The following is a 13,031-nucleotide window of genomic DNA, read 5'->3' on the forward strand; positions in this document are numbered from 1 at the left end:
GTAAATCATCACAGCTGTCAAAAAGTTACATTTTCCCCAGGGTAAATGTTAAAAAACCCAAACAGAACACCCTTTGACACTTCAACTATTCATTTAAAGGGAAGTGGGTGAGTCATGGGTAGCAAAGAGGCTAAATTCACTCTTCAGCTTCGATGTTCCGGTTGGGGAAATCGGCAGAGCTCATGGAAAGCACAGTTGGAGGACATTAAAATGAAATCTTCTCATGGCTTATTAGGTCAGCAGGATCCCTTCATGTAACAACAGCCGTGGAGTTCACTTGGCTATTGTATTTAGCAGATATAGCAGTAAAAAAAACCCAAAATGACTGCCAAAATAAAAAAAAAAAAGGGCTTTTCCGTTCCTGGCTCTGATGTAATCGGACATCAGTCTGATGAAGGGCTCCATTCTAAGATGAACGTTCCAGCCCTGATCCAACAAAGTCCTTAAGCACATTGCTTAACTTTCAGCTCTTGGTTAGACCGGTGGAAGTCAACAACACAGTGTTCAAGTTTCAGAGTAACAGCCGTGTTAGTCTGTATTCGCAAAAAGAAAAGGAGGACTTGTGGCACCTTAGAGACTAACCAATTTATTTGAGCATGAGCTTTCGTGAGAGCTGCAGCTCACGAAAGCTCATGCTCAAATACAGTGTTCAAGGTCGTCCCACTAAGACTGCAGCAGAGCTAGGAAAAGAACCCAGGAGTCCTGACTCCCCATCCTATTATTTATTTATCTGTATTTACATAGCTCCAAGGAGCCCTTATCACGGACCAGGCCCTCCCTGTGCTAGTCACAAACACAGGACAAAAAGTTCCCCGCCTAAAGCGCTCACAATCTAACTATAAGAAGAGAGGTAACTGATGGAGACAGACAGGGGAGTCCCCTTGTGCTTTAACCAGACCAATGTGCGAACGCCATGTCAATCAGTTCAGAAGCAAAAGCCGGTCAAATTCAAATGAGAAATAAGGCATCCTTTATTTTTTTAACCGTGAAGATGATTAAACATTGGAACAAACTGCAGGGAAGTGGGCGGTTCTCCATCTTTTGATGGCTTCAGAGCAAAACTGGACGCCGGTCTGGAAGATAGTCTTTACTCAGACAAGTTATTGCACTGGATCGAGGGGAAGTGGGTGACATTTCCATGGGTTGTGCTATACAAGAGGTCAGCCCAGTTGAGCCAGATGGTTCCTTCTGATCTTAGAGGCTATGACAATACTCCAAGACTCAGAAGCCCATGAGAGCAGCCATACTGGGTCAGACCAAAGGTCCATCGAGTCCAGTCTCCTGTCTTCCAACAGTGGCCAATGCCACGTGCCCCAGAGGGAATGAACAGAACAGGTTATCATCCAGCGATCCATCCCCTGTCACCTATTCCCAGCTCCTGGCAAACAGTGGCACCATCCCTGCCCATGCTGGCTAATAGCCATTGATGGACCTATCCCCCATGAACTTATCTAGTACTTTTTTGAACCCTGTTATGGTCTTGGCCTTCACAGCATCCTCTGGCAAGGAGTTCCACACAACCTGAAGCCGACAGCTTTCAGAGTTGGGCCTCTGACCATCAGGCTCCTAACTTTATATTTAAGCCCCTACATAAAATGAAAATGCAGGGAGGGGCTATATGTGGGGGGAGGAGCCTTCCTTTTAGGCACCCACCTACACGCTTCGGGGGGGGGGGGGCCCTACTAACCGGGCCAGGAGGTGATTGGACAGATAATTGCGCCAGGGTGACGTGAGCCAGGCGCAATCCCCCCCAGCACAAGCCTCTGCTCCCGGGAGGCGTTTGATGAAACCCTCCCGCGGCCTCGGCAGCTCCTCGCTGGGGTTGTGGGCAGCCCTTTCCCGGAGGCAGCACGAGAGGCACCCGAAGGGAAGCGTCCCCCAGCGAGGCTCGCTCCGTTCGCAGCCTAGAGCCCAGAGGCAGTGGGCTCAGCTGCAGCGCGGGGGTCCACACTGCAAAAGCGGTGCAGCGGGGGGGGTCCACACTGCAAAAGCGGTGCAGCGGGGGGGGGGGTCCGCACTGCAAAAGCGGTGCAGCGGGGGGGGGGGGTCCGCACTGCAAAAGGGGTGCAGCGGCGGGGGCGGGGGGAGAGCTTCCAAGCCTGCGCCCTTGCACCGGGCTGGCTGCATTGCAGGCCACATTGCACTGCAGGGCTGGGGAAGCCGCCGTGCGCGGGGGTGGAACCTTCCGCAGCTCGCCCAGCGCCCCGGCGGCCGCAAACCGGCCCGGCACCGCCTGCGCCTTCCGGCGGGGCTGGGCTGGGCCGGGCCGCGGGGCGGGGGCCGGGAAGGTGACCCGGCGGCCGGCTGCGCGCCCCGGCTCAGCCAGCATGCCGGCGCTGCAGAGCCCGGCCGCTCTTGCGACACTGGTGAGCGGAGCCTGCGCGAGGGCGGCGGGCTGCTGGGTAAGCGCACGGGGCAGAGGCCAGGGCAGGGCTGCCGGTGGATCTTGGGGGGGCGGGGAAAGAGGGGAACCCCCCCTCAATTAGCCCCCTCACTCCCCTCCTTTTCGGGTATTTCCAGGGGGCTCTCCATGGGCCAGAGGGTTGGGTTCTAGCCTAGATGGAAATGTGTGTGTGTGCATCAGCCTGGCAAAACAACCCCCCCTCGTCCGCCCTTCACCTATCACTGGGGATTATTAGATTAATGAGGTTTACTAGGCCAGCGCCCAGAGACACCCCCCCCCCCCGAGACCCCTCCATGGTACTGTGCAGGGTGCAAACGCACCCCAAACTTCAGTTCACCACTCCTGGGTCGCTCAGGGGTGTGAACTGTTCACACCCCTGAGGCCTGGGCTATGTGACAAGGGGAGGGTGACGTAAGTCGCCCCGGCCTCGGCCTATCTGTGGGCGCGTCTGCGCTCCGATTTCTTTCCGGCCACCCCGAGGGCCCTGTTACGGCGACGCAGTTAAAAAACAAACAAACCACCGCCTCCCTGAACGGCGCGGTCAGCCTCCCGAGGGCGAGGGAGACCCAGAGTGAACACTGCATGACCTGTGTCAACCCCAGCCGTCCTCCAGCCGCTGTCCCACAATGCCCCGTTCCCTGGGACAGCGAGCGGCGTGGTTAAGACGACCTAAGCCCAGGGGAAGTCACCTCCTTCCACCGACCCAGGGGATGGATTTACTACAGGGATCGTAAATAGCTGTAGCAAGGAGCTGCGGGTGTGATTCCCGAGGAGCAGCTAGTGGGCTAAAAACGGAGCGTAGCCCCAGAGGCCTGAGCTGCAGGAGGGGCTATACTGCATATCAGACCGGTCCGTACTTGGTGCGGCTGGCAGCCTCTCCCACCACTCGCACCATTGCAGCTACACTCTGTCGTGCACTAGCTCCATCCCAGCTAGCGTGGGCACATCCCCTAGAGCTGGGGATTTATGCATCCAATCCAGCTTGAAGCATAGACATATCTTGCATGAAAAAAGCTAGACAAAGGGTGGGAGAAAAGGCTGGAGCTCTCTTTACCATGGTGATGGGGGGGGGGAATTAACTGTGTTTTGCTTGCCTGTCAAAACAAAAACATACCCCCTTCCCCCCAAAAAGAGCACTCTCCGAGAGCAAACGGAGGAGTAAAATATTGGCCCATATAGAAACTGATGATAAACTTACTGTGATATAATATCTAGCTCTTTGTATCTGTATTGCTCAAAGCACTTGACAAAGGAGGGCAGTGTCCTTATCCCCATTTTACAGATGGGGAAACTGAGGCATGGGGCAGTGAAATGACTTGCCTAAGGTCACATAGCAGGCCAGTGGCAGAGCCAAGAGTACAACCCCAATCTCTTATCCACCAGGTCACACTGCTCTGAAGGGAGATCAGCTTTTCTCTAGGGGTGGGGTTTTCATAAGCCCCAAAGGCCTCAATCTTGCAAACACTGATGCCTATGCAATGACTTACGAGCACAAGACCGATTCACTGTCAGTGGGATTTGTGGTGCTAAGGTTATTTGAAACTTTGAAAAATCTCTGTCTATGATATATAACACATATGTATATGGTAGTCTGGTGTTTATTGTATGTGATATGTAAAAAGAAAAGGAGTACTTGTGGCACCTTAGAGACTAACCAATTTATTTGAGCATAAGCTTTCGTGAGCTACAGCTCACTTCATCGGATGCATACTGTGGAAAGTGTAGAAGATCTTTTTATATACACACAAAGCATGAAAAAATACCTCCTCCCACCCCACTCTCCTGCTGGTAATAGCTTATCTAAAGTGATCACTCTCACTTTAGATAAGCTATTACCAGCAGGAGAGTGGGGTGGGAGGAGGTATTTTTTCATGCTTTGTGTGTATATAAAAAGATCTTCTACACTTTCCACAGTATGCATCCGATGAAGTGAGCTGTAGCTCACGAAAGCTCATGCTCAAATAAATTGGTTAGTCTCTAAGGTGCCACAAGTACTCCTTTTCTTTTTGCGAATACAGACTAACATGGCTGTTACACACACATCACATATTTCAGAGTATGGTATAGACTGCTTTGGTGTTTGTTGTTTATACTCCTTATATTTAAAACAACAACAATACATCATTTTAAAAAGCTATCTCTACAAAAAATCAGACAACCCTCCACCTTCCAATTCATTTATTTGGTTATTCTTTAAATCCGATGATTTTTGAATGCATAGCAACACCAAGGATCTGATCCCTCTGTCACCCTGGCTTGCGTAGTCCTTTGCACCCGTGTCGAGTGGGTATACCACGCGAGCAGAGCAGGGCAGTGGGGAAATCAAGCTGTGCAGTGGGGTTATATGGGGAGCTGGTGGTGGGCTTATAAATTCAGTGATTATTTTTGTGAATGTATTTTGTGCATAGAGGCCCCCACAAAGGTCAAGGCCCCATTGTGCTGGGCGCTGCCCAGACACAGGGTGAGAGGGAGTCCCAGCCTCAATGAGCATTGAACTAGACTAGACGCAGAAGGGATGGGAGGGAAAGAGGCACAGAAAGGCAGAGCTGAGACTAGAACCCAGCTCCCCTGAGCTTTAATTCAGTCTCCAGCCCACTGGACTGGTCTGTTTTCTGGCTGGTGAGAGATCAAAATTTAAAGAAGAGACAATATTAAGTTGAGAGGACTCAAAAGTGCTTCTCTGCTGAGGCAAATGTGATCTCTTAATCCAGCCTGGAGTGTGTTTTCCAGCCTGGAGTGTGGGAAAAGGAGTTTATTACTTTCCAGAAGCTCAGGCTAATAAACCTCCTTCCGAAGCCGTTAGGGCTTCAGGCATCATAAAACTGCTAATGTCACTGGCAGTAAAATATGTATATTTTAAATCCGCAGGATGTCTTGACATAAGAAAACATTTTGCTATGGCATCTCCCACCGATAACAGAAAAACCCTGTTAATCTCTCTCTGTGGAAACATAGTCAGACAGTAATATTACAGTAAACTCAGCTGCGACTGGGGCCTCGGGGTGCTAGGTGCTGTACAGACACAGCGCAAGAGACATTCCCTGCCCCAAAGAACTTCTAGTCTAAATAGACAAGACAAAGGGTAGGAGGGGAAACAAGCACAGAAGAGCCAGAAGTAGAACTCAGCTCCTGATTCCCAGTCCAGTGCCCTATCCAGTAGACCAGCTACCCCCTGTTGTTATGCTCCTTGCTTAGATTTTTAGTTTGACCCAGTCCTCGGGTATTACGCACAATGAGCTCTTATAAAAACAAGATTCCCCGGCTGAGTTGAACCTAATAGGACAGATCCTTTACAGCAGATCTCTGTACCTGACCATACCTCCCTCTCCACAGGTAAGGAGTTCTTCAGGTACCTCTTCGTCCCCTTCCCGGCCAGCAATTGCAGCCAAACACCCATACCAAGTGGACTTGAAGGCAGGAAAGCTTTATGCTTGGTGCGCCTGTGGCCACAGCAAGAAACAGGTAACTTCCAAAATCGTTGTGGTTTATCCTTCATGTCCGCACTCCCCGAGCTTCTTAGCAATTCACCCAGCTCAGAAGCATTTTTCATTTGCCTACATGACCTCCTTCGGCATTCCTGCAAAACTCTGAAGACTATGGGAAAGTCCAGGGTCTTGCTTCCAACACCAGCTAAACTGGGAGGAGTGGTAGATACGCTGGGGGGTAGGGATAGGATACAGAGGGACCTAGACAAATTGGAGGATTGGGCCAAAAGAAATCTGATGAGGTTCAACAAGGACAAGTGCAGAGTCCTGCACTTAGGACGGAAGAATCCAATGCACCGCTACAGACTGGGGACCGAATGGCTAGGCAGCAGTTCTGCAGAGAAGGACCTAGGGGTGACAGTGGACGAGAAGCTGGATATGAGTCAACAGTTGCCCTTGTTGCCAAGAAGGCCAATGGCATTTTGGAGTGTATTAGTAGGGGCATTGCCAGCAGATCGAGGGACATGATCATTCCCCTCTATTCGACATTGGTGAGGCCTCATCTGGAGTACTGTGTCCAGTTTTGGGCCCCACACTACAAGAAGGATGTGGAAAAATTGGAGTCCAGCGAAGGGCAACAAAAATGATTAGGGGTCTGGAACACATGACTTACGAGGAGAGGCTGAGGGAACTGGGATTGTTTAGTCTACGGAAGAGAAGAATGAGGGGGGATTTGATAGCTGCTTTTAACTACCTGAAAGGTGGATCCAAAGAGGATGGATCTAGACTATTCTCAGTGATAGCAGATGACAGGACAAGGAGTAATGGACTCATGTTGCAGTGGGGGAGGTTTAGGTTGGATATTAGGAAAAACTTTTTCACTAGGAGGGTGGTGAAACACTGGAATGCGTTACCTAGGGAGGTGGTGGAATCCCCTTCCTTAGAAGTTTTTAAGGTCAGGCTTGACAAAGCCCTGGCTGGGATGATTTAGTTGGGGATTGGTCCTGCTCTGGGCAGGGGGTTGGACTAGATGACCTCCAGAGGTCCCTTCCAACTCTGATATTCTATGATTCTGTGACCAGCTGCTTCAGAGGAAGGAACAAGAAATACCTCCCCCTAGTGAAAAGAAAAGGAGGACTTGTGGCACCTTAGAGACTAACCAATTTATTTGAGCATAAGCTTTCGTGAGCTACAGCTCACTTCATCGGATGAATGTTGCATCCGATGAAGTGAGCTGTAGCTCACGAAAGCTCATGCTCAAATAAATTGGTTAGTCTCTAAGGTGCCACAAGTCCTCCTTTTCTTTTTGCGAATACAGACTAACACGGCTGTCACTCTGAAACCTCCCCCTAGTGGACATGGTTGGGATAACCTAGTTGTCTCCCTAGCTCCTATCAGTTCTAATTGCCTTGTGCCATGAAGCTTAACATTATTATATTAAAATATATGTTTTAAATTATCTTTAAGTAACTGTCCCATGGTTGAAGCTGGTGGTAGCTAAAGACAAGGTGTTCTCAGGAGCGGGCCCATGCCTCTGCAAGGCACTTTTTATGGAAATATTTCAAAGCCTCAAATGCAGCCCCATTTTAGCATGAGTTCTCCCAGCTGTGAGCTATGAATTGCCGAGGCACTGAGGCAGCTGGCTAGATCTCCTTTCTCTGCCCTTTTAAAGCCAGGCCTCTGTAGGAAACCAGGGTCTGTTTGCTGCTCTGATTTGGAGATTGCTGGGGTCCCAAATTCCAAGTGCACCCAGACATTGCGCTGAAAGGCAATGAGTGAAATACTTGATAATCAGCTAGGGAGAGGCAGCTTCACACCCACTGCTGGCCATACTGGGTCAAACCAATGGTCCATCTAGCCCAGTATCCTGTCTCTGGCAGTGGCTGGTACCAGACAGTTCAGAGGGAGTGAACAGAACAGAGCAATTTCGAGTGATCCATCCGCTGTTATCCAGCCCCAGCTTCTGATGTTTGGAGGTTTAGGGACACCCAGAGCATGGGGCTGCATCCCTGACCATCTTAGCTAATAGCCACTGATGGACCTATCCTCCAGGAACTCATCTAATTCTTTTTTGAACCCAGTTATACTTTTGGCCTTTACAATATCCCATGGCAACAAGTTCCACCGGTTGACTGTGCGTTGTGTGAAAAAATACTTCCTTTTGTTGTTTTTTAACCTGCTGCCTGTTAATTTCATTGGGTGCCCCCCCTAGTTCTTGTGTTATTTGGAGAGCTGAACAATACTTCCCTATTCGCTTTCCCCACACTAGTCATGATTTTACAGACCTCTAGCATATCCCCCTTAGTCATCTCTTTTCTAAGCTGAAAGGTCCCAGTCTTTTAAATCTCTCCTCATACGGCCTCTGTTCCATCCCCCTCATCATCTTTGTTGCCCTCCTCTGCACCTTCTCCAATTCCAATTTCTCATTTTTTTGAGACGACCAGAACTGTGCACTGCATTCAAGATGTGGGCATACCGTGGATTTACATAGTGACATCATGATATTTTCTGTTTTATGATCTATCCCTTTCCTAATGGTTCCTAACATTCTGGTCGCTTTTTTGACGGCCGCCGCACACTGAGCGGATGTTTTCAGGGAACGATCCACCATGACTCCAAGATCTCTTTCTTGAGTGGTAAAACAGCTAATTTAGATCCCATCATTGTGTGTGTGTGTAGTTGGGATTATTTTTTTCCAAGGTGCGTTACTTTGCTTGGGAGTGTTCTCATTCTTTATGTGATACTAGCCCCTAATGGCCCCAGTCAGGCTCATTGTGTGTTGATACCATGCAACCCTTCTCATCAAGTGCAGTAAGTTAAAATCTAGAGAGTTATAACTGCATTTAAGTTTATTCTTTTCTGTTCCCCACTGCCTGTGAATGCTCATGTTGCTGTTTACAAGCAGACAGCAACCAAAAATGGAAGTCTCCTCTCAACTATCCCATTCTCCCTCTGATCATTACATTTCCTAATAGGAACATCTATCTCCCTGTCCTCCTGTGTCAGCTGGTATCTCCCACTTGGAGAAATACCTGTTCTGTAGGGGGACTGAAGAGGTTTCAGCTATAGTGTTTCCTTTAAATCCTGCAATAATGGAAGAGTCAATCAGGTTTATTATTATGCAGAAGCGGGACGCCTGATTTGGCAGATAACTGGAGTATGATGTGCAACACATATGGAGCCTAAATACTTTATTGATCAGGTGTATTACAGTAGCACCAAGAAGCCCCAGTCACAAACCAGGATGCCATGGTGCTAGGCGCTGTACAAACAGAACATAAAGACAGTCCCTGCCCCAAAGAGCTGACAGTCTGTCTGAGACAAGAGGGGTTAAAAGAGGTTTGACCCATTCGCAACATTATGTCAGGCTGTGGGGGAAATGCATCCCGTTTAATGATCGCCCCTGGTACAAGCTAGGAGCCAGTGCAAAATCCAGCAGGTGAAATTAACGTCATGACGTGTTGTGAGCTGCCTTGGCACCGATCATCCTGCTCTCTGTATACTGTGGGGGGGCCTAAAAAGCTGACCTTTCCTCGGCTATCTTTTGGTGATCTCTGCTGGTGTGGGGGAAGGAAAGTAGAGGAGAAAATGGGGAGGCTAGTATTAATTCCCTTCTTGCTTGGAAATGCAAACAGATCTTTACCCGATATGGGGCAGACTGGGTCTCCAGCTCCTCCTAGGAGGAAGGATGAACCAGTGGTTTGGGCACTTATCTGAGATGCAGGAGACCTGGCTTCAGTTCTTTCCCCTGCCTCAGATTTCCTGTGTGGCCTTGAGCATGTCACTTAGTCTGTCTGTCTGCCTCAGTTTCCCCATCTGTATTCTGCCCTCCAGGGGCTGAAAGATAAATAAAGATTATGAGGCGCTCAGATAGAATGGTGATGGGGGGCCAGATAAATACCTGAGCTAGATGGAGCTAATCCAGCTCCGTGAAACAGTCTCTCCTTCCCAGCAGCCCTGGCACACCCCTCTTGGCATGGTGGTGCCAAGTAAAACCACTGCTTTGTTTCTTTTGCTCTACAGCCTTTCTGTGATGGATCCCATAAAACTGCAACCCCAGATCTCTCCCCCCTGAGGTTCCGGCTGGATGAGGCCAAGAGCGCCTGGCTGTGTGGGTGCAAACACACCAAATCCCCTCCTTACTGCGATGGCACCCACAAGGAGGAGTTCGTTCAGAAAGCAAAGCTCCCTGGGCAGCCTTGATGGGGAGCTTCCTATCCAGACACCAGCGGGGGGACCTTGCAGCTTGTTTCGAGGGGCGGGGGGCTGCAGGAATGGGAAGATGTTCAGGCTTTCAGTGTTTTCCGGTTTATTGGATCAAGTCGTCCGAACAGCTCCAGGTTCCATTCTTATTTCCCTGTACATGAAGTTCTGTACAGACCAGGCCAATCAAACACATGGGCACCAGGCTGGTGGCTTCATCCAGCTGCCAAGAAGGATCAAATAAAAGCGACAAGGCCTTTTTCACGTTGCTGGCACAAAGAGAAAGATGGGTTTGGTCTGCATTGTTGCGTCTCGGTGTTACAAAATAACTCCCAGCATTACAAGAACAGAGCTGACTGGGTGGCTAATAAATAGATTCGCTGCAAAGAAACTTCCAGCCCATGGGAGCAAATGGGATCCCAATTCACAGGTGTTGTAGGAGGAAAACTGCATGTCATGATCTATCGCTGGTTCCTCTGGGCTGTCCCTGCCACCTTTGTAAACCGTAAAAAAATGAGGAACTTTGTTGGCTGCAGATTAGAAAGCCTGCCGCTCATATCAGCCCAGCTGTTCCCGTTTGCCTTGTCCCCAGCCTGATTGTAGCTGGAGCCTGTTTCTTGGATGACTTTGTTCTCGGTTCAGGCTGGAGATTTCCCACCGCCCCCCCCCCCCGACCCCAGTTGAATTATTCCTCGTTGAGCTGACACTTGATGACTCGTGGAAGTAAAGTGAAGCACGTACCCAAGTGGTTGCAGGATCAGGGCCCAATTGTTTAAGTTAAAGTTGGCCTGCAAAGAGGAAAATAGGCTTGTTGTGATTTTTCTTCTTTATGATCGATAAAAAGAACCTGAAGAATTGGGAGGTTTGGGCTTTGAAAAGCGGGGGGTGGGGGGGGGGTCTTCTCTGCTTGCCTCTTTCCTCAGGGATGTCAAGTTTTGTGTAGTTCTCTGTTTCTGGTGGAGGAGTCCCTGGAGGACTCAAAGCTGCAGATTGAAAATTTTCTCAGCCCTCCAACAGAAGGGGTGTCAAAGCCTTTCAGAGAGATTTTATTTGTGAACTCCTTTTCACTCAAAACTTCGAAAACCCCACCGTTTTAAGCAGTTGAAATGAAAACCATCATGACTTCCCTTCTGAATGAAATGACGTGTCACTTCCTTGCTGTCTGCCGTAAACTTCCAAGTTCAAGTTTTCCATAGACTCTCCCAGGAAAGACAAGATCTGAATTTCTAAGGCCTTGTCTACACACACCCAAGTTGTATCAGTTTAACTATATGGGTGGATCCATTTATACTGGTATAAAGGTGCGTATATTGGGATAACTATTCCCATATGGGATGGGGAATAAGTTATACTTGTGCAAGGCACTTTTGTATACCAGTGTAACTGCTAGGGATTGTATTGGTGTAACTTTAACGGTTAAACAAAATCATACCCTTCAGTGTATCTAGTTATACAGGTGCAAAATCTGTGCATAGCCGAGGCCTTAATATCTAAAAAAAACAAGCAGAAGAAAAAGTAACAAAAAAGCAACTTTTCAGGCCTTCTTAACTCATAATCAAGAAGCAAAAAACCACATTTCTTTTTCTTTCCAGGTCTTTTTTTAACAGTCAAGTTGCTCTTTCCTCTCCTGTCTTTGTTCTCACAAAGGGTTTCTTACAGGGCAGTTTTTTAACACGATGGGGAGACCTGTAACTGACAAACCGCAACGTTTTTGTTGACCTCTGTTTAGACGACAGGTAAAATTTTCAAAAATGCCTACGTCATTGGAATTCGGTGGGACTTAGGTGCAGACCGTCGAAGGTATTTAGGCACCTACCTCCCATTGAGATCGGTGGGAGTTAGGCATTTAAACACCTTTGGAGAATCTGGCCCTTAAGTGCCTTATTGCTGATCTACACAGAAAGTTGTACCGGTTTGACAAAAGGTATGATTTAAACTAGCACTGTTTTGTCTGTGGAACAAACTGGTTTATGTTGCTTTAGCTTGTGCGTACTTAAAACGTGATGAGAGTGTCCACACACCAAATTGCATCAGTTTCATTAGAGCAGTATAAAAGTTAAACCGATGCTGCTTGTGTGTCTGTGTGTGTGGACGAGGGCTAAGTCCCTGAGGTGCTTTTAAACCTTTAACCCTGCAAGCCTGGTTCTCTGCTACACCCTCATTTACATCAGTGCAAAACAAGCGATCCTAGTGACATGGTTGGAAACCAGATCAGAATGGCCATGTTTTACACTGGCTTTATACTAGTGTGAATGATGGTATGAATCGCCAGGGCCATGGAAAATTAGACCCTTCTTAATTAGCCAAACATTCAGAATAGAAGATGTGCTCGGTACATCTGAATGGCTTGGTTTTCTATGAGTCGGTTTATCTGGAAACCAGAGGAAGTTATTTCTGCCAGTGCACAAGGGCAATTGCTCCTGTAACTGCCATTACGGGGGAGTTCTTTGCACAAACCCCAGAGACTTCGAGACGCTGCCATAATAATAAACCAAACCCAGTTGTCACGCAGAGACGCGACTTGTTCTTGTACCATAGCATCAGCTCTAACAACTCAGTGGTCGGGGCTTCAGGAGATTGCAAGGGACCCCTCTTTCTCTTGAATGGTTGTTTTGATTATGAAATGGTTAATAAAATATTAAGATCCAGCTAGGTGGCTCTGCGTCTTTCATTTTAAAAAAAAAATCCCAGCCCCTGGGGGGTTCCCCCTCCCAGCCCTACTCTGGTGGGGTCTGGTTGGGGGAAGGGAGGAGCCTGCTTTTAAAGTTGGCAATGCAAAGAGGGTTTGGAAAAGTTATCTTCCCGCGGGAGGCTGTGCACTACACCAGAGGAAGGAACACCTGTGCTTGTCTGCGGATCAGTTTTTCCAGCTTGTTGCCTCTCCTAATAACTCCTCCACCTGTTGGTAGATAATAGACACAAATGAAGCAAATCACCTGGCTAGGTCATTAGTGGGGATCGGCCCCTAAATCTCTGGATTTAAAAACCATCAACTGCTA

General features: G+C 48.5%; 1 protein-coding gene across 2 annotated transcripts; it reads left to right on the forward strand.

Moving 5' to 3' along the window:
- Nucleotides 1-2,268: 2,268 nt before the first annotated feature.
- On the forward strand, nucleotides 2,269-10,892 carry CISD3 (CDGSH iron sulfur domain 3). 2 transcript variants are annotated; one of them, XM_074940919.1, is made up of 3 exons: nucleotides 2,269-2,402; nucleotides 5,738-5,866; nucleotides 9,853-10,890. In XM_074940919.1, exons 1-3 carry the CDS (start codon nucleotides 2,328-2,330, stop codon nucleotides 10,030-10,032), a joined length of 384 nt encoding a protein of 127 aa, XP_074797020.1. In that variant the 5' UTR covers nucleotides 2,269-2,327; the 3' UTR covers nucleotides 10,033-10,890. The 2 variants fall into 2 exon arrangements, with proteins under 2 accessions (XP_074797020.1, XP_074797021.1); XM_074940920.1 differs by having other exon boundaries at nucleotides 2,283-2,366; nucleotides 9,853-10,892.
- Nucleotides 10,893-13,031: the final 2,139 nt, after the last annotated feature.

This window comes from Natator depressus, chromosome 27 (genome assembly GCF_965152275.1).
Source record: "Natator depressus isolate rNatDep1 chromosome 27, rNatDep2.hap1, whole genome shotgun sequence".
NCBI classification, from domain to species: Eukaryota; Metazoa; Chordata; order Testudines; family Cheloniidae; genus Natator; species Natator depressus.